Source organism: Colletotrichum costaricense (genome assembly GCF_030867565.1).
Source record: "Colletotrichum costaricense strain IMI 309622 chromosome Unknown Scaffold_1.1, whole genome shotgun sequence".
Lineage (NCBI taxonomy): Eukaryota > Fungi > Ascomycota > Sordariomycetes > Glomerellales > Glomerellaceae > Colletotrichum > Colletotrichum costaricense.
In genome coordinates this window covers 3,001,885-3,021,584 of record NW_026848230.1, presented here as the reverse complement: position 1 = coordinate 3,021,584, position 19,700 = coordinate 3,001,885, and the positions used below count along the sequence as shown (strand labels likewise).

The 19,700-nt window shown below is 54.1% G+C and overlaps 7 protein-coding genes across 7 annotated transcripts; 3 read left to right on the top strand and 4 right to left on the bottom strand.

Moving 5' to 3' along the window:
• Positions 1-559: 559 nt before the first annotated feature.
• On the top strand, positions 560-3,125 carry CCOS01_01057 (WD domain-containing protein; the record flags this gene model as incomplete). Its single annotated transcript, XM_060449253.1, has 4 exons — positions 560-1,357; positions 1,407-1,536; positions 1,585-1,695; positions 1,744-3,125. 4 exons carry the CDS (start codon positions 560-562, stop codon positions 3,123-3,125), a joined length of 2,421 nt encoding a protein of 806 aa, XP_060320691.1.
• A 771-nt stretch (positions 3,126-3,896) lies between these two features.
• Positions 3,897-5,360, bottom strand: CCOS01_01056 (uncharacterized protein; the record flags this gene model as incomplete). The annotated part of the gene is made up of 1 exon (XM_060449252.1): positions 3,897-5,360. The coding sequence occupies one exon, from the start codon at positions 5,358-5,360 to the stop codon at positions 3,897-3,899; it is 1,464 nt and encodes a 487-aa protein (XP_060320690.1).
• Positions 5,361-8,543: 3,183 nt separating this feature from the next.
• CCOS01_01055 (uncharacterized protein) lies at positions 8,544-10,014 on the bottom strand (the record flags this gene model as incomplete). The annotated part of the gene is made up of 3 exons (XM_060449251.1): positions 8,544-8,858; positions 8,922-9,695; positions 9,763-10,014. 3 exons carry the CDS (start codon positions 10,012-10,014, stop codon positions 8,544-8,546), a joined length of 1,341 nt encoding a protein of 446 aa, XP_060320689.1.
• Positions 10,015-11,329: 1,315 nt separating this feature from the next.
• On the bottom strand, positions 11,330-12,315 carry CCOS01_01054 (Ras-like protein Rab7; the record flags this gene model as incomplete). The annotated part of the gene is made up of 7 exons (XM_060449250.1): positions 11,330-11,439; positions 11,502-11,604; positions 11,657-11,701; positions 11,754-11,933; positions 11,998-12,093; positions 12,162-12,215; positions 12,286-12,315. The coding sequence occupies 7 exons, from the start codon at positions 12,313-12,315 to the stop codon at positions 11,330-11,332; spliced, it is 618 nt and encodes a 205-aa protein (XP_060320688.1).
• Positions 12,316-13,053: 738 nt separating this feature from the next.
• On the top strand, positions 13,054-14,280 carry CCOS01_01053 (uncharacterized protein; the record flags this gene model as incomplete). The annotated part of the gene is made up of 3 exons (XM_060449249.1): positions 13,054-13,200; positions 13,255-13,851; positions 13,906-14,280. 3 exons carry the CDS (start codon positions 13,054-13,056, stop codon positions 14,278-14,280), a joined length of 1,119 nt encoding a protein of 372 aa, XP_060320687.1.
• A 293-nt stretch (positions 14,281-14,573) lies between these two features.
• CCOS01_01052 (GDA1/CD39 family protein) lies at positions 14,574-16,324 on the bottom strand (the record flags this gene model as incomplete). The annotated part of the gene is made up of 3 exons (XM_060449248.1): positions 14,574-14,631; positions 14,683-16,039; positions 16,096-16,324. 3 exons carry the CDS (start codon positions 16,322-16,324, stop codon positions 14,574-14,576), a joined length of 1,644 nt encoding a protein of 547 aa, XP_060320686.1.
• Positions 16,325-17,374: 1,050 nt separating this feature from the next.
• Positions 17,375-19,164, top strand: CCOS01_01051 (PUL domain-containing protein; the record flags this gene model as incomplete). Its single annotated transcript, XM_060449247.1, has 2 exons — positions 17,375-17,647; positions 17,695-19,164. 2 exons carry the CDS (start codon positions 17,375-17,377, stop codon positions 19,162-19,164), a joined length of 1,743 nt encoding a protein of 580 aa, XP_060320685.1.
• Between the last annotated feature and the right edge of the window lie 536 nt (positions 19,165-19,700).

Genomic DNA, 19,700 nt, shown 5'->3' with positions numbered 1-19,700 from the left:
TGCGAGAGTTGGGAAGCTCTTCTGCAGCCAAAGGGCGTCCTTCTCTGCAGGATTATCGGATTTCGGACCCGCCCCGCCGCCTCGACTTTCGCAACGTCCCTTCTCTCAGATTTTTTTTTAGCGGAGCTGCAGGGGAGCGATAAGAATCACGTGGAGATATCACTAGCGCATGGCAATGTGGGGTGTCCCGCGCTCGGTTCATCGGATGGAATGTCAATTCCATTAAACATCCTCAGGTGGGTCTCCGCGTTCACCACGCGCGCACCGCGACGTTGTCGCGTAGAGAGCTGCGCTAGGGTCAAGAGGGAGTCTCGATCGGGCAAGTAAGACGTCAAGAGCTTTACCTACCTACCACAACTAGATACCTTGCTTCAACCTTGACTGCTCAAACTCGGCCATCACCACCCCGCCTGCCGGACCACACGTTCTCTTTCTCTGTTCTCAAAGACGTTTCTGTCTGTCGTCTGTTTCTTTTATACTATTAGGTAGCCATTGAGTCTGAAGCTGAATCGTCATCGTCACCACCACCACCACCACCACCACCACCACTCCCAGCGTCATGGTCTATCACGGCGGCATGGCCAGTCCGCCACCGAGCGATGGCCTCGTTCCGGCATCCTCTCCCACCCTCCCTTCCTCTCCGCCGTCACGGATGTCTCGAAAGGAAAAGAAGAAGTCTATCCTGACTCCCCGGAAGTTTCGTCGTTTCTTCACCCCTCGCGGGATGCCCTCACAGATATCTCGGGAAAGACCAGCCCTTGGCGAGCTACGCAGTCCTGCACTCAACGTTCAACCGACACCTCCACGATCCAGCCCCCGCTTCAACGAACCGATATCACCGACTTCGAATCGCAGCAGCAGTGCGCTTTCTCCTTTTGGTAGCGAAGATGGCCCGAGGAAGCGGAAGCGGAGTGTCGTCAACGCTATACCCATGAAGTTGCCACAGTCAAGCCGCGGCTCAGACACGAAGCGTTCAAGGACCCAACCGGAGGATTTGGAGGAAGACTATCCTCTAGGCCGAAGTCCTATCGCAAGATCACCGTTGCAACAAAATGAAAATGCTCGTTCCGAGGACCATCCTATGGGTTCTCCGGAGTTACTCTCGCCCTCGGCTAGTCGAACGGCAGCTTTGGGCAGAACGTACTCGACAGGACCTCAAGTAACGCCAGACGAGTTTGCACGGAGGCTTAGCTCCTTGACTGCTAGCAACTTTGCGACCTCGGGGTATGAGGGTCTTCGGCCTAGGTCCACGCTGATTGACTACTTCAAGTGCAACCGGGCAGGGATTCCCGCTTCTAGCAGAGGAAAGGCCGTTAAAACTCTCACTAAGCTTCCTCTGCCACCAAAGGATGAGCCTGTATGTTTGATCCCCGACGATTTGTTCCAAATAGACTAATATATCCCAGATTGTTCCGGAGTACCGGCCACAACCCGTGATTAAGCTCCGCAACCGGGGCTTTGATGCTCAACTGCTGCTCCGGGAGCAGGGTAGCACACCCCGCCCCGGGCGTGAGCATCTCGAGTATCCTGCGTTTGGTGAGTTGTTCACTTTTGCAAATGACGGCTTGTAACTAATATCGACAGATTCGAGAGCAGATACGGCATCCTTCTGGAGCCGAAGCACTGACGTCCACATGTGCAACGCGCATCTGACGCAAGCGAATACCATTCCCTTTAGTTTGGCAAGTTGTCACAGTGAGTGTCCCTAAGTCATAGTCCTTGAACTTAAACTAAGCCTCGCAGATGCCCCAATGACGGCGATTGGTGACGAAGAGGGATTCATCCGCTTCTTCGACACTACCACAACCCCTTTGGGAGCAGCACCCCGTACAAAGGTTGATATTGTCATCCAGGCCCACGAGAATGCCATTATGGACCTCGCTTTTTCGAACGACGATCTTCGCTTGGCAAGTGCATGCGGTGACCGCTCCGGCAAAATCTTTGACGTCATGTCGCAGACGGTTGCTGTGGAACTGAATGGTGGTCACTTCCAATCGATGCGCCGTGTCGAATTTCAACCTGGCCAGGCCAATGGAAACGTTGTGGCCACGTCGGACCGCGACGGAAAGATTCAGATCTGGGATCTGCGATGTTCCATGGCACCGGCTGCTGCATTCTCCACTCGCGGCCCGGAAGGTATCGTGCACCGCGATAGAGACCGCAACCCCCTGTGGGCCCGAACGACTAACACTCTTGACAATGCTCATGATCGTACGATCCATGGAGTTACATCACCAGCATCCGTCACGGCGCTGCAGTATATGCCGGAGGGTCGTGAGCACTTGCTTCTCTCCGCCTCGGAGGCAAATGCCTGTATCAAGCTGTGGGATACGCGATACATAACCCCGCGCAACAAGGAGGCCGTCCCCCTAGCGGTGACCGCCGAACCGGCGACCCATCGCTGGCGGCCCTACGGTCTTACGTCTCTCGCCTTGAGCAGTGACGCGGCCCGCCTGTACGCAGTGTGCAAGGACAGTACCGTCTACGCGTACTCGACCTCGCACCTCATGCTCGGCCATGCCCCTGAACTTTCCGTTCGACCTCCGCGTCAGCGGGCTGGTTCCGCTGTGCAGGGGTTGGCCCCCTTGTACGGCTTCAAGCACGACCTTTTCCACGTTAAGAGCTTCTACGTGCGCGGAGCTCTCCGCCCTGTATCGGCTTCCGGCAACGAGCTTCTCGCCGTCGGTAGCACCGATAAGTGCGCGGTTGTCTTTCCCACCGACGAGCGCGCCATGCGGGAGTACTGGGACACGCAGAGTCATCTTCCGGCAACGGAAACCATGTCCACCTCGTCAAGCGCAACTACGTCATCGTCCCACGCAAAGTCTGTCAACGGTGGCGGAGCTCAGGTGCCCATCATCCGCAACGGCACGCCCCTCATCCGCGGCCACCGTCGCGAGGTGACGGGTCTCAGCTGGTCCAACGAGGGTAAGCTCGTGACCATCTCGGACGACTACATGGTGCGCCACTGGCAAGAGGGCAACGACGATGGCAGCCGTGGTGGTGGCCGCGACGCGTGGGAGCTGCGCACTGGAGGCGAGTTTGGCGGCAATCGCCACATGGCTGGTTGGGCTGACGTTGCGGACGACTGGGACGAGGACTGCGACTCGCACTCTGAGTGCTGATCCAAAAACTCAACAAAAGACAGTGCAAAAAGAAAAGAAGGGTGAGAAAAGAAGCATGCGTCTGGATTGGGCTATTCTAGACGACGAAGAGGACGAAGAGGTCAGGAGTTGTTTACTTTTTTTTTATGACGAGAGTTTGATAGGCCGACTTCATCGTCTGGCCGTTTTTGTGCGGTTTGTATATGCGTGGAGAGGAGTCAACTGGATCGGGGCGCGTTGGGAGTTTTTTTCTTTTCTCTTTTTTCTTTTTTCTGAAAGCATTGATTTGGACGGGTTACAACATGAGAGAGTACAAGAGCAAAAAGACAGGGGATGGGGGGGGGGGGGGTTGAGTTCGGATTGGCTTGGCATGAGGAATTAGCATAGAATGGCATCGCATCGCTTTGCATTATACTGGACTGGACTGGATTGGGGGTTTCTAGATACCATAGCACTCACGGGATAAAAAATCCCTTACACATAATGAGACATGTCAGAAAGCAACACTCAGTTCACTGGGAAACACGTATGCCACTATGAGGGAGACTTGTTTCGGAATATGCTGTCTAGCAGCCCTTCTACCTAACCTCTGAAAGTCTTAAAAGTCCGTCACAGACCATCTAGTGCTATGCCATGTCGTAGGAAAAAACAAAAGCCCAAAACACCTTGAAAATGCAATAGGGGGGTATCGTGTATCTATCCCATGCAGTAGGTATCCTGAGTTGAAAACGCTCCGAAACGCCGAGGTCGTCATGCTATGCTGCCACAATGCCTTCTTTCGCTCCCCTTCTGCTACACGCCCTCTGTTCCCGTCCTCCTTGCTAGAAAGAAAATACTGACAATCGCAGCTAAGCCTGCCACGATGATGATGTTAGATATCAAGGACGTGGCAGAGCGTGATAGCTGCCCCTGCCTAGACATCACGCCTCCTGCAGATGACGCTGCGTTAGCTGCGCCGTCTGTCGAGAACGTCTGCCCCTTTTCCTTTCTGTTTGGCACCGCAAGCTTCGGCTCGAATCTCATAGACTTGGAGGCCGGACAGCATGCCGGGGGCTGTTTCTCCAGGTCGCTCAAAGCATGAGATTCTGGAGTCTCACAAGCCTTCTGCCTCGTGTGCCTGGAGAGCCACGAATCAGACTTCTCGCTGTCCTCGGATTTCTTCGAGGCCGTCTTTTCCCTCTTCCTGTCTCTGGCAATGGCCACACTGTCGCGTAGACGGCCGCCTGGTGCCAATGATGCCCATGATTCCAAGACGGAAGGACCATGTTCCAAATCTGTGTCGCATACATTGTCCAGCTGGCCAACGAGGAGCAGCATATTGTCAAAGATACAGACGGCCTCTTGGATGATGTCATGCCTCTCGCGGGGTGTCAGGAGATGCTCGGATTCCGCTAGCCGTTTCTTAAACTCCTTTTTGAGGTCCTCGCCGTCCAGTGGCGTCGCAAAGTGGAAGAAGCTCAGGGGTAGAGAATGACGCATGTGCTTTGCGCCGACTTCGATCATCCCGCGGTCATCACCCCGTGCCATGTCGACTGGTGTTGTAGTATGAATAGCCGTGTCTGATGATGGTGTACGTTCTTGACAGGGTGTCTCTGAGGGTGGAATGGGCGACGACGTCTGCTCCCAAAATTCTGAGCCCGCAGACTCGAGGGTGGCTCTAATGAAACGTCCACCGGCAAAGAGGGCCATGAACAAGATGTACGAGTACGCCAGGAGGACATGAGGCTTCTTCTCAATGGTGCGCCTAACGTGCATTGTGAACTCAGCGAGGCGCCCTGACTGAGAGATCACTGACAATTGCTCGTCTACAACATCGGGTGACCATCCGGTGATGGAACCAATGTCGGCTCGCAGACGATCAGAACGCATGAGTCCAGGTAGGTACAGCGACGTTAGTATCGAGCGAGTTCGCTCGCATAGAGCAGGTTGGTGTCGTAGGTTTGAGTCAGCGTTCGACACCGATGTAAGCTCAGCTTGGCCTAATTCACAGTCGTCACCGGCCTCGCCAGGTGTGAGAAGTTGTGGTGGTTCCGCGATGGTCTTCCATAGTGACTCAAAGGTGTCGTAAATGGGTGTGATGTGAAGGAGGCCAGAAGCGTAGAGTGAGGGATCTGCCGCGCGGGGTGGGATCGCCAAGGGCAGGCGAGCAATGATAATCTTGTTAAGCTTTGCATGGACAGATCGGGTCGCGGCGGCGATAGACTCGGCCAAGGGACGTTGTGTATCTTCGGCCGGCTTTGCGGCTGGTGAGGTCATCGTCACGGGCACCGGGGCGGCGCCGTTTGTTTGTCAAGCCTCCCGTGACGGAGAGGTGCGGCTGGTGGCTTCTAGGAAACGTGCAGGAAAACGAAATAGGGGCGTGGCGTAGGGGGTGTATTCGTACGGGAACCAAGCACCCCTCGTCCAGATCGGTGAATAGCAGGATAATGAATGCTTGGGGTGACACAGGTTCCGAGGTGATGCGGTTGATAGTCGAGAGTCAAAGTGTACCGATAGTATGGTAGACAGGAGCAGAGACAGAAGAGTAGGTAGCCAGTAGTCCTAGAAGACTTGCTTGTCTGCTGCTGCTCCTCCTCGAGGCCTCCTCGACGAGATCAAGGCGTAACGCAAGATAAAGTAGAAGGACCTTGGAAGGGGACAGAACGGACGAAAACCACAAACGGAAGCGGTAGCGTCGATCTTCAGTAGGTTGTCGAGGGCAGTGATCGAGTAGGGAGTGTGTGTCTCTCTCTTTTCTTTCCCTGGGAGAGGCTGAACCAGTGGCAGTTGCGCTTTGGGTAGGTAGCAACGGCTAAGAGAAGTAGCGGGTGGCAAAGACGGAAGGGTACCGACCATATGGAGAAGAAGGCGGCGACGTCAGAGCTTTCTTTCCTGCTGGAGCTACGGATACCTTAGCGGTAGGTATCCCTCTCTGGTACTCTGATAAAAGTGGTCGGTTACCCGGGCCAGCATGCGATGTGCCTGCTCTTCACAAGGAGGAGTGAGACTTTCCCGGGAGCTTGGATTTTTCTGTTTCTTTTCGCGGTCGAGGGTTCGGGTAGGTCCCCAAGGGTTGGGAACTTGGGACTAGTGTTGTCCGGAGAGATTCCACTTTGATTGGCATGCAAGCTGGGAAAACAAGCAAGGTATCGAAGAGACAGAAAAGTTTAAGATCCAAAGGAGCCGGGGACAGGAGAGCAGGGCCCGGCAAACGGGGTTGGAAGAAGCTAGTCTCGGCGAGACGATGTGGACGAGAGAAGCTCGGAAAGCTATTAGTGCGCACCTCCAGCATGGAATCTTGAAAATCGACTGGGCCACGTCCAAGATCGTATCGGGTGTTAGCTCAGGTCTGGTCTTGGGGTGATGGGTGCAGGTGCAGGTGCAGGTGCAGGTAAAAGAAAGAGAAGATGTCTGAGATGGAGATCGGGGTTATCTGTTGCCTGACGGGAACTATTCCCAAAATTGATGTCATCTCTTTATGCTTTGTCGCATCGCGTCGAGGTCTCGTGGACAAGTAGTATCCGTAGTTGTGCCTGAGCAGCTTACATAGCCTTGAATCATATCAGCATACACACCAGAGGAACATCCGTAGAACCTCGGTATAACCCCCCCGCCACGGCATGGCAAATTTCGCCTTTTTCGTTGCATGGGAAACCCTCACGAGAAGGAAATGGAAATGCGGTTCGGGTACCCTCCCTTACCGTGGAGCGAGCAAGCAAACAAACGAGGGCGAAGAGGAGGACCCGGCGGGGGGCGAGGGTTGTGGAGGACCTCCATTTGGTCAGGGGTCAGGGGTCTTTGGGTCCTATGGCTTTTGATCATTCGCGGTCTCGCCCCGTAAGGGACCACTTTTATCCATCGGGCTGGATTCCAATCGAACATTTTCCCATTGCTACAGTACGCTGCCTGCGACGCCGCATGCCCGACATTTTTGCGCAGCCAAGCAGTCCACTGTGGCTTGCCCTTTTCCTTGTTTCTGAACGCTTTACAGATGCCAATGGTTTCTTCATATTCATGCCTGATGCGTTTCTCATCTTGATGAGTCCAAATGTCTTATGTCTCGATCTCCGAAAACCTGGAAGGCGGGAATAGCAGGACAAGGAGCTGGCAAGACTAACGAAACACGAGTTATGCAACCCTTGGACCCTTTAGCTCGTGTAGGCTCCTCCATCACGGCCATGTACAATAAATTAGACCAATGCATACCGAATAGCGACTGGGCCATCTGCAGGAGGAAGCGCGCCCCAGCGATCGGCTTTCCTGCTGGCCATCAACTCTGGCAGGACCCCACGATGTCAAGCGCCCTTCAGGCTTGCTGCCCGCGGCGCCAACAAGTGATCCCTCCTTTCTCTAGTGTACTTGTGCCTCTAATACCTTCCAAGCTAGGTTCCTTATCACCTTGTCAACAGAGTACACCTTACTTACCTCCTTTCAATTGTCGCCAACTAATTCGTACTTCTTTCCGCATCATGTTTGGTTGCAATCCAGTCAGATAGAGTCCCAAGAGATTTTCTTAGACTCTATCCCTTACAGACTGCTTTCCGATATTTTCTGCCCACCTGTAACCTCAATGCAACCCAAGAAAGAATCCCAGGCCTTCCGTGATACCGCACATGCCAAAGACGCCAAATCAAAGTCACAGCAAACTTTCCCAGTTTCCCGCAACTCTATCAAAAAAAAGAGCAGGGGGGGGAAGTATAGGATCACTGTGCCACATATATTCAAAAACATTCTGGAGACTTCAAGTACCAAGCGGCGAATCCGATTGCGCGGCTGTCTCCATGCGTCTGCAGATCCCCCCCCCTCCCCTCACAAAATCAAGGAAGATAGCAGAAAAAAAAAGGCCCCATGCATCGCATTTTACTCAAATCCGCCATCGGATTCTGCAAAATCCCGTCTTGTCGTGCTCGACCGACCTTCCCAGTCTTTCCAAAGTCACACTACAGCTGCACCTTGACCTCGGCGCGCTCATCCTCTCACCGACCGACCGGCCAGTCAATAGAGAAAAACTCCGCGGGTTCACCCATTGCGATGCAATATCTCCACCGCAGCTGCATTACGTTTCCACACGGGACCACCTCTTTTTGCCTGACAGCTCTTCCGAATCATCCGCCTTGGTATATGGAAATGGGCTTCGTTAAGAGGTCATTCCCTCCCATGCGTGCCACGTGAAATTGACGCCGTGCCTTACTCATATACTATCACCATGACCTTCAATGATTGACACAAGATTTCGAGGGATGGGTCTCACACGCGTTGATTGGCACGATATGATGCAAGTTGATTGTATTAATGAAGAGACTGAGCAAACAGCTCAGTCTCAACAGCGCTCCAGGCGGAATCCAACAAGGGAAGCACCGTACGCCGTGTCTTAACGCCCTAGCCTATGCAACACGTCTAGATCCCCGCGCCTCTGTCTGCTCTCGAATTACAACTTTGTGTCTATAGGAACATCCTTTTTCATAATTGCGAGACGCCCCGGGATCCTGCCTCGGGGCTCTTGTCGCTTGACTCGTCTTCGTGGCTCTCGTTATTGATAAACAGAAACGAGATGAGCACCACAGCCGCGCCGACCCAGTACACCCAGCTGGAGTACTGCGAGTACTGTATCATCTCGCCAATGAGCGACAGCGGGATAGTGAGAGACAGACCGACCGTCACGACTAGCGGCGTCGTGAGCAGCATGGCGTACGCCCATGACATGTCGCTGATGAAGGACGATAGCGAGTTGCCAATGACAATGGCCCAGATTTTGGCCGTAGGAGGAAACGAGAACTGTGGCAACCTTGATTAGACACTCTCAAAGTCCATGAGGAAAAGGCGCGTGGTGTGACTTACCGGCTCCATCCCCGTGAAGTGCAAGATGAAGAAGACGGGCCAGAGGAACACCAAATTAAAGAGTCCAACGAGTCCAAAGAAGAGCGGCATATTCACCCGATCTTCGTTGCCTACCCGCCTCTTCATCACAGTCACGTAGAGTCCGTAGATGATGGCGCTCACAAACGCCATCAGGTCCCCAATGGCAATCTGCCCCGTCGTCTTGTGCGGGAACGACCCGCGGTTCTCGTCGCTCGACCCGGACAGGTCCACCGTCGATATCAGCACGATACCTGTCAGCGACGCCAGCACGCCAATCAGCTTGCGCGCCGTGAACCCCTCGACCCCCATCACGGCGCAGAAGACGAGCGTCCACACGCTGCTCGTCGAGTTGAGGATCGTCACGCTCCCGACGCTCGTGTACTCGAGGCACGCCGACGCGAAGTAGTTTGCGAAGAACCACAGCATGCAGAACTCGAGGCTGATGACGGCCGTCTCCCGGAACGTGAGCCGCTCCACCCTCGTCGTTGTCTCAAACCCTTCCATCTCCAGGCTCGGCTCATCGTCGACCAGCAGGCGCTCCCCGGCCACCGTGTCTTCCTCATCCTCGGCCGTCTTAAGGTCCTTGCCGTACCTTTGCTCGTTCCAGACCACCATGGCCTCACGTCGTAGACCCTCGACACCGTGCAGCATCAGAAAACGCACCAACATGGGTATCAGAGACACCGCAAACACCGACGTATTCATATACACCACAAAAAATGGCTTGTCGTAAGAATGATCTGAAAAAATATACTGTGTCCCCCTCACTGTCAGCTTGCGCCAGTTCACGCCAACGAAAGCAACACTGCCAAAAACTCACAGATGCCAAAAAGTTGGATATCGTCCACAACAACACTGTCACGAGCAACAGCGAAATGCCGAGCGTCCGCCTCGCAACGCCGCCCAGTCCCATCTTTGCCTGCCATCCGGATGACCGCACCGTCGATCTCGACCGATTTGTAGACGCAACCGAGGCGCTCAGCCTGTCGGTGCTCGAGAATGACCTCCTCGGAGGACGGTCATGATCTGGTGGTGCCAACGCGGCGGGCAGCATAGGCTCGCTCGGTGCCATTTTCGTTTCGGGCGATTTCGCAATCTGTCGTCGCACGACGTATCGTCGGGGGAGAGAGGTAGGTAGGTAGGTAATCAGGAGGAGTTCGAGGATTCAGGGAGGACTGTCCGCCTTAAGGTAATCCAGGGTCGCTGTCGAAGCTGTAGGCATTTGACCGCAGGGTCGGCGAAGAGCAGGGCGAACTCTCGGAAAGTCGTCACAGAGCAATTGCGTTCAGAGGGGGGCGGACGGTGGCCGAATGTCCCGTCGCTCGACTCGGCGCATGTGTAGCACGGCACGGATATGCCGTATGCCAACTGCTTCTCGGGCCGTCGGGTTGAAGGCGATGACGATTATGGAGCGATTCACTGGAGACCGGCGAAAAGACTCTAAACAAAGCGAACACTCGAGGAAGCCTGGCGAGCTTTCTCTGATGCAGACGCGTCGTCCGTTATTTTTTTCGTCGCTGGAGCGTTTACTTTCAAGGGATTCGTGTCAATGTGTTAATTAAGGGTGTTTCTTCAAGGTTGAGTTTCAATGGCACGGGCGAAAACACCCCCTGTATTCGTCCCAAGTACCGGCAACCAATAGTGGTGGGTCGATCGCGTGCCACTTCTTCAAGTCTCAGCCGCCCTCAGTACCCATAGCAGGTGGCTAAGGTAAGGGAGCAAGTGAGATGAGTCTCTCTGCTGTATGTAAGGGAAGGTACTTACTAAATCCCAAGGTACCTAAAGCAAAAGATGCAACCTCCTCTTCCTCTAGGCTGCCGCCGCTGGACAAAGCCAAGCATGACGCCTCGCATGAAGCTTACAGAGAGCACTGGCTGCCAGGCTGGAATTAGTGCCGGTTTCCAGCCTTGGGGCTTTAGTGTAGCCTCGGATCCATTCTTCTAAGCGGAGTCTGATGACGGACGGCAAGAATGATCCGCCAGCTCGGACTGTTGATGAATACATGATGGGACAGACGGTTGTCCACCCGGGCCCTGCGCTTGTTAGTTGAGATGGAATGTTGTGAAAAGGCATCCTTTTGCCGGTTGCGGGTCCTCTTGCCCAGGGACCATTACTCAAGCATAGTTGGAGGCGTGATAAGTTATTCATGACACAGAAGGCGAATAGTTGTTGGAACCAGACGAATAAACCCTTGATCAAATTCCAATAATAACCTCTAAACACCTTTCACACCAGTGCAGGATATGCAACATCAAGCCAAGGCCAAAAATGGATATGTGGAAAGGCCCTGGGACTAAACATAATGCGAGTCGGACAGGGTCCTAATACTGTGTGCCGCCCTAGTCCTCGACTCGCCAACATCAACCAACTGTTTACCCAATAGCAACTTAGCAAGAACATCCGTCTCGGGGGTTTTCGATGGGGATGTTGATGACGTCCTGATAATCACCACTGAACTCCTCGGACTCTTCCTGGGCCAGAGCGTTCCGCGCGATAACTAGTTGATGTTGTCAGTGCCTACTCGTCGTTACGGAGGCTCATAGATAACGCTGCACCAACCTTCGAATGCCTGTTCAACGTTGATTGCCTCCTTTGCACTGGTCTCGAAGTAGGGAATACCGCCCTTGGACTGGCAAAAGGTCATGGCGCGCTTGGTTGAAATCTACAATCACGTTAGCCAACTGTACCGAGAACAACCACTTTGGCGCACTTACAACTCTCTTGCTCTCCTCAACATCAATCTTGTTTCCAAGAACGACCTGGTCGCACATCAGCCTCGATTCGCACAGTCCAGTGTCATTAGCTACTAACGAAGGGGAAGTTGTCCGGGTCCCGTGGCGAAGCCTGGATCAAGAACTCGTCCCTCCAGCTGTCCAGAGCATCGAAACTCTTGGAGTTGTTGACATCGTATACGAGCACGCAGCAGTCGGCACCACGGTAGAAAGCGACGCCCAGAGACTGGAAGCGCTCCTGTCCTGCCGTATCCCAAAGCTGTCGTCCATTCGTCAGCACATGTCCGGATCATGGATCAGTCGTTGTGTCGGTCTAATCCCACCTGCATCGTCACCTGTCGGTCGTCGACGAGAACCTCGCGCGTCAGGAAGTCGGCGCCGATGGTGGCCTTGTAGCTTGCACTGAACTTCTTGTTGACCTGGGTGAAACATTCACGTCAGCGCCACCAGTCTCCTCCCGGGTGTTGCTTGATCCACGGAAACTCACATATTGGTTCATCAGACTCGTCTTTCCGACACCGCTATCGCCAAGGATAATGACCTGCACGAAAACAACCTCGTCAATTATGCCGTGCCATGATATGCTGCAGCGCTGGGAGGGGAGAGCCCACCTTGAGAAGGACCTTCTTTCTCGATGACATTTTGAATCGATTGCCTCGTTGGAGGAGTATGTAGAGTTTGGGATGGTCAACAAGTGTCGGCGTCAACAGTCGGTCGTTCTACGTAGAGGTATGAAAGTTTCGGTCGCGGGTTGGGTTTCTTATCGGTTCGGACGTCAAGGTGATCGAAAACGGACCGGCGTCTTGCGGTCAGGGGTGGTTGGTTGGTGTCAAGTGCAGGTCGATACGCAGTAGATCGATGGACGGAAAGTCATGGTGGAGGTTGACAGGGAACCAGGCGGTACTGAGAGCTCCCGTCACATTTCCAGGTTTCAGCCTATCAAAGAGCTGCCTCCAGTGCTGGGACTAACCAGGAAGGGCTCCGAGTGTCTACCTGCGCAAAATCGTCAGGTGCGTTACTTCTGTTGTCATTGTGGCTGACGTAACGACTCAGGCGCTGTGGGCGCTGTGGGCTCTGTGGGAATGAACTGCTCAATGCGCTGTACCTTGCCCGCTGCATGCAAAGCGTCTCTCCAGCCACACATAATGCTCCTTCTCAACTCAACGACGGTCCAGGCCAACTGAGCTCAGCAAGAGCACGCCCTGACTACCTTATTACCTTATGCTCAAAACTCATGCGAGCACCAAGACCTCTCCCGCCTGTCTCTACCTCACCTAGTCGCACACCACATATATGCTGTGGACGAACAACACACGAGACTACGTTTGTAGCCCAAAATGCGCTGATGGGACCTTGGAGACACATCTCACCCGATCCTCATGGCGGATGAAGAAGATCTCCTGACCAAGGTCCACGGCCTGAGCGACCTTGAGCTCGCCGCCTTCTTGTGCCTGGTCAACCGAGAACACTGTATCGTCAGCACTCCTCCTGTCGCCCTCAATGAACTTATCGAGGAGCTTCAGCTTGTAAGCCAACTTGTTGCGGCCGTCCCGCTGCTCACATCTCTAACCTGCCTGCAGATCGCGACAAAGACCTTTGGTCTGACGTGCGCCATCGTGGACTGCTCTCCGCAAACCACCCTGGAGGACTTTGCATCTTCCATCCTCATAGCGCAGTCGCCCACAGCCACCAGATCAGGCTCACCCCTTCGCACGCGCAACGACTCCTACTTCTACTCCCGCGCCGGTATTTCGCCCCTGACCGCCGTCAACGCCTACAGCCCAACCGGCCCCAGCGGCGCAGCCGGTTCTTCCATCGCCAATGTCATCCTCGCCCGGAACCTGGACCGCGCCCCCAAGGCCGTGCAGATTCAGGTCCTCGAGCTCCTACGCACCCGCCGCATCTTCACCCGCACCTCCGTCCAGACCGCTCCCAAGCAGTTCCTTTTCGTGGCTGCGTTGGCCGCCGAGAGCGGAGGCCAGGCTCACGTTACGCTGCACCTGAACGATTATTTCTTCATCGCCCACTGGCACGACCCAGACGACGGCTTTGCCAACCTGGATGAAGCGTACGACAAAGCTGACGATGCCGAGACTGCCAGCACCGAAAGCGTGGTGAAGAAGAGCATCCACGAGGAGACTATGGCCGTCAGCGAGGATCCCCATTTAAGTGAAGGTGTAAGTGAACTTTCGCGTGGTATTTGGTCTCCCCTGCGGCTAACTTTTTGGCAGGACATCGCGTCTTTGGCCAAGCTGAGCCGAGAAGTCCAGGTAAACGTGGATGTGCTACGCTATCAAATGAACATTGTCACATATCTGAGGATGCACCGCGCAGTTGCCGGCGGCATCGAACCGATTGCAACGAAGCATCTCGACCAGCTGCTGAGATGCCTCGCCCCCTTGCATAGCCTGGACTTTGTGACGCCGGCTCTCGTTCACTTGGCTATTAGGAAAATCTATCTGCATCGGATCCGGATCGTGCACGCAAAACAGGAAAGGAGCATGCAGTGGGGCAGCCAGCAGGAAGCCATCGAATCCATTCTTGAAGGCGTGGGCGCCGAGGACGTAATCGAAGACGTGATAAACATGGTGGCGGCACCGCTTTGAAGGCAAATCTGACTATTTGTCCAGCGAGTGTGGTTGATTCTAATCAATAGCTACGTCTTGACGAGTCTTTATCCTTGATACCCATGGGAAACCATTCGAGACATGGAACGCCTGCCGTCGATCCGTGTACTGATGCGTTTCCTGCATCTACCTTGTAACGTTCGTTGTTCTCAAATACACTTATTCGTAATCGAACTTCCCATTTCTGTCGTGGAATTAAAAATCTATAATACTACAAGCCAGCCAACACCAGGGGAGGCTTGCGCAATCTTGTCGCCAGTTAGGTCACCCATCTAGTTGACCTGGTTGACTCTGCACTTCCAACCAGATCCGGGGGAGAGAAGAGGCAAGCTGTGATATTTTAGCTTCTGTAAACTTTCCACTCGATGAATCAAATCTTACCTGGCACCAAGGCACCAACCCAATTCGTTACCCTTGATCTTCTTGGCAATCTTGACCTCACGGTCTATAGGCATCTCGTAGCCGGTGTGGAGAAGAGCCATCATGAAGTTGAGGTCAAGGCAGTGCTCAGGACGGTCCTGCAACTCCTTCATGGCACCAGGAATGCTAGCAAAGAGATCCCAAGACTTCTCACCGCCGCAGACGGAGTTGGCAAGGTCGTGCATCTCGCGCAGGGTGAAGGAGTCGGGCATGCCGAGCGGCTTAGTGCGGTCGTAGAAGTAGGAGAAGATGTAGACGTCCTCGCGGCCAAAGGTCTTGGCCAATGATGGCTGGTGGACACCGTTGAAAGAGCAGGGCGCAAGCTTGCAGCTCTCTTCCTTCTTCAGGATCTTCTCGGCGAGGTTGCGGCACTGAGCGGGGGCGGCCTGGGAGGGGCCGGTCATGTTAAAGGTGACAGTCTTGCCGAGGGGGTGCTTCTCGTCGAGCTCGACCTCAACCTCTCTAACCATGCCGGGGGCAATGCAGGGGTGGATGATGGGCTGCTTGACCCAGCTGTCGTCGGACTTCTTGCTCTCAAAGATCTCCTCAATCAGCTGCTTGTGCACGGCCTTGCGGGCGCTCATCAAGCCATATCCCAGATGGGAGTGCTGGTAGAGCTCGAACTTTTGTCCACCAAAGGCAAGGTCGTACTTGTGGTCACCCTCGGCGAGCTTCTCCGGCATGCCTCCGTCCGCAGCTCCCTTGAAGGTGGGCTCAAAGACAATCTGGGTCGAGCCACCGCCGAGATCGAAGACGGCAGCGGTGGGGCTCTTGTCAGGGCCGCCAATCTTGCCGAGGAGGTAGTTGGTAGTGATCCAAGCGTAGACACCTTCGTCGGCGCCGTCCATGATGGCAACTCCGTTATCTTCCTTGGCAACGACGGGGAAGGGGTACTTGGTCTCGAGGCGGTTGCGCACAGCAGCGAGGATCTTCTCGGCGTTCTCAGCTCCGACCATGCGGAGTCCAGCGGTCGCTTTCACCGCGACAGGACTGCAGGACTTGAGCTTGTCGGGAACGTTGGTCATGGCAACCTCCATCAGAGCGTCGAGAGAAGCGGCAGCAGCCTCGGGGTCGTCCTTGTACTTGCTGAGACCACCAACTGACTTCTCCGTCATCTTGAACTCCTCATGCTCCAGCTCGGGGGTGGCGCCGCAGTTGTTGAACTTGTAGACGTGGATTCTGGATCCAGTGCTGCCGGCGTCGATCATCAGGACGTACTGTACGATGGGCTTAGACTTGGAGCTGGATTGAGTGCACTTGTCAGTGCCGTACGAAGCATCGGCAGGGACCTGGCCACCAGCGCCGCCTTTCGATACTGCTGTAGATGTATTAGTTTCAAGTTGATCCAATGGGCTTCACTGAGCCATGACTTACCCCCGCCATTGTAGACGTTGACGCCTCTAGGAGACAGATACCAGAAGAGGAAGACGACGAAGAAGGCGATGGCGCCCGTCCTCATCCACCTCGTCTTCTGTGCTTGAGACATATCTCTGAACGCCGCGAACAGGCCAGTATTCCGTTGAGCGGGTGCAAATCGACCAGGCTTTTCGTGTGGATCTCGCGCGGGTTGCTTCGTCGGCAGCGACACAGATGTTCTTCGCATTGGTCGCTTGTCGTAGGTGCTTAGGGGAACACAGAGTAACGCATTCGAGGTACAGCGGCGTCAAGATGGGACAAAGGAGTGGACTAGGCTGAACCGAGGGCCGATTACCAAAGGGAGCAGCACGGGGCGACTCAAGGAAACAGAAAAAAGGTGCGGATGGCCGAAGAAAAGGAGCGGACGAGATGGGATGGAGGCACTGGACCCAGAGAAAAGTGCAGAAGTCGTATATGTAGGGAGACGTCGTCCAAGGGGGGTGAGGAGATGCAAGGTACGGTTGGATTAGGTTGGTCTCGAAGGGGGCTCGATGGCAATTGCAGATTTTCTCTTTTCTGAGAGGTCATCAAAATCCAGCCATCCCTGTCTTGAGCTGGCAGTTTGCTAATCTTGGGTGCATAGGTGCGCCAGCGGGGACAACGCGAGCCCACTGAAATGTTGACCTTGGAGGCCATCCTCCTGTCGCGTTCACCTTAATGGCCGGCTCTATGATTAGGGGGCGGGGCCACTGACTCCCTGCTACGCCCCCTAAATTGCGCAGTCGCTCCTTCACACGGCACCTCACCCACGCATTAAGGTAGGGCCCATTTGCCAGGCATGTTCTGATCATTCCTGAGGTGATCAGCTTGTGGTCAAGGCACGGCTGGCATTTGAGCTTACCTAAGATTACGTACTGCAGTCTGGCACCTTATCTGCAGCTGGTGGATATATGCATCTTATCGATTAGTCGGCACCTACCTACCTAGGTACCTTACCTTAGATTCCAAGCCACGTGTGGCGCTGCCTCCATCGGATCTGACACTGTGACCGGACCCTGGAAGCTTCTCGTGCAATAACTATTACGACTACGTCTTGTTGCCTCCGGCGTAATGATAGATATGAGCATCCTCCAGAGAGAAAATTAAGAAATCCAAGATCAAACTCTCTTCCGTACACAGCTTCAATCTTACCTTCCATCAGTCAACAAAGATACAACCTTCCCACTTTTCGACTGAACTGCATTACTTCCCAGTAAAGAAGCCAGATCCCGGACTAGACCGAGCGAAGCCTCTCAAGATGGACGTGCATCTCTTAACGTACGACCTATCCCGCGGGCTTGCACGGCAAATGTCCCAGGGCATGCTTGGATTTCACCTCGATGCGATCTATCACACATCCATCCAACTCAACGGACGCGAGTACGTCTACGATGGTGGCATCGTTGACATCACTCCGGGTACATCTCATCTGGGCCAGCCTATGGAGCGTATCTTCCTTGGAAAGACAGAACTACCCATGGAGGTCATTGAAGAGTTCCTAGACTCATTAAGGCCAATTTTTACAGCCGAGGTGGGCTCAACATATGTTTGAATTAACAAAGGCTAACGTTTCACCAGGCCTACGATCTCTGGAGACACAACTGCAACAACTTCTCAGACTCATTTTCTCAGTTCCTGCTTGGGAAAGGCATCCCAGAACATATCATCAAGATGCCAGATGCCGTACTCAGCTCTCCAATGGGCAGGATGCTCATGCCTCAACTCAACCAAGTCATAAACTCCAACAGACAAAATGGTTCAATCCTTGGTATCCAGAACAACTCAACTCCTCCAGGATACGGATCCGCACCACAACCCACAAAACCCCAATCAAACATCAGGATTGTGAGTAGCTCACAGGAGCTAGATGCAGCCCTTGAATCTGCGAGAAAGTCTTGCGCTGTGGTTCTCTTCACCTCCGCTACATGCCCACCTTGCAGGGCCATCTCACCCATATTTGACGAGGTATCCGCAGAGGCAGGTAGCAAAGCGATGTTCATCAAAGTAGACGTGGCCCAATTGACGCCGCTTCCCGGAAAGGACTATCCTCGAGCAACTCCGACATTCATCACCTATTTGCATGGAGAAAAGGAGAATGAGTGGGCAGGCGCTGATCCTGCTGCTCTTCGGGGGAACGTCCAGCTCCTGCTACAGATGGCTTGGCCTCGGCACCCTCATGAGTCCCTCAAACTACCCAGCTTTTCCAACCCGAACGCAAAGCCGGTATTGTTCTCAAAAGTACCGCCACTGGCCAAACTTCTGGGCAAGATGGGTTCGGCAGCAGACGAGTCAGCCGTGCAGGCAACCAAGCAGTTCATTGAGGCCCGCGATAAGCAGGGCGCCGCGGCCGCAGTCCTCCCGAACCTAGGCGAATTCTCGGGATTCTTGCAAAAATCAGTGCAGACGTTACCTGTTGAGATTCTCTTCACCATCGTCGACTTGTTTAGATGTGCGCTCGTCGATGCAAGGTTCAGCGGCTACTTTGCTGAGGAAAAGGGGCACACGACCGTTTTGGCAATCCTTAGACTCGTCAACTCACACAGCGACTGCCCGTACGCTTTGCGTTTGGTTACACTGCAAATGGCGTGCAACTTCTTTTCTACGCCTCTCTTCCCGGAGGAAATTCTACGAAACGAGACGTTGAGAGCACCCGTTATCCAATTAATATCTTCCAGTTTCCTAGACGACAGCCACAACAATGTTCGTGTTTCCGCTTCGTCCCTCATGTTCAATTTGGCGCTTTTCAGCAACAAAGTCAGGCGTGAGAAGCCTGGAGACGTGTTGCCAGACGGCGACGCGGTAGAGCTGGCTGCATCGGTGTTAGAAGCCATTGGACAAGAGGAGTCTTCGCCAGAGGCACTGCAGGGTATGCTTCTTGCACTGGGTAACTTGGTCTACTGCACACCAAGTGACAGTGAGGTCTCGGATTTGCTGAGGGCGATGGATGCGGAGGACACGATTTTGGCCAAGAAGAAGCAATTTCCAGATGAGAAGATCATCGTAGAGGTGGGCTCAGAGCTTCTGGGCAAGGGGCTTGGACGGCCGTAACTTGGTTTGCGTCGGTAACAGTTATAGAATACACTAGACTGCGTGGCGTTTGGTACAGGTTGGGCGTTGACACCGTCAAAGAGGTGCCGAGTGTACACTAGACTTTTGTTTGCAGGGCGATTTGTTTACACGAATGGAGCACGACTGTCTGTCATCTGATTCTTCCACAACACACCGGCACCGACGCCTTTTTGCGCATCTCTGTGAATAAGCGGCCCTTCCTCCGTCTAGCAAAGACCAAAAAAATCATCACTTACCCAATTGAATCTGAATCCCTTTTCCCTCATTTCATTTGCCAACAAAAAGCAAATCGACGACACTTTCCAAGAACGTACTTGCAACACCCCTGCGTTCCTACCCCAGGCGAACAACACACCGCATAGCTAGTGTGGCGTCACTGCCCCGGCAACTCGGCCCCACCAGTTTTCCTCCCAATTGGGCAACCGAGTAAACAAGCCCGACCGCCTCGAGTTGGGATGTGGGCTTCGCAAAGGCAACGATACCACGCAATTTTTGAAGAATTGAAGCAGACCCTT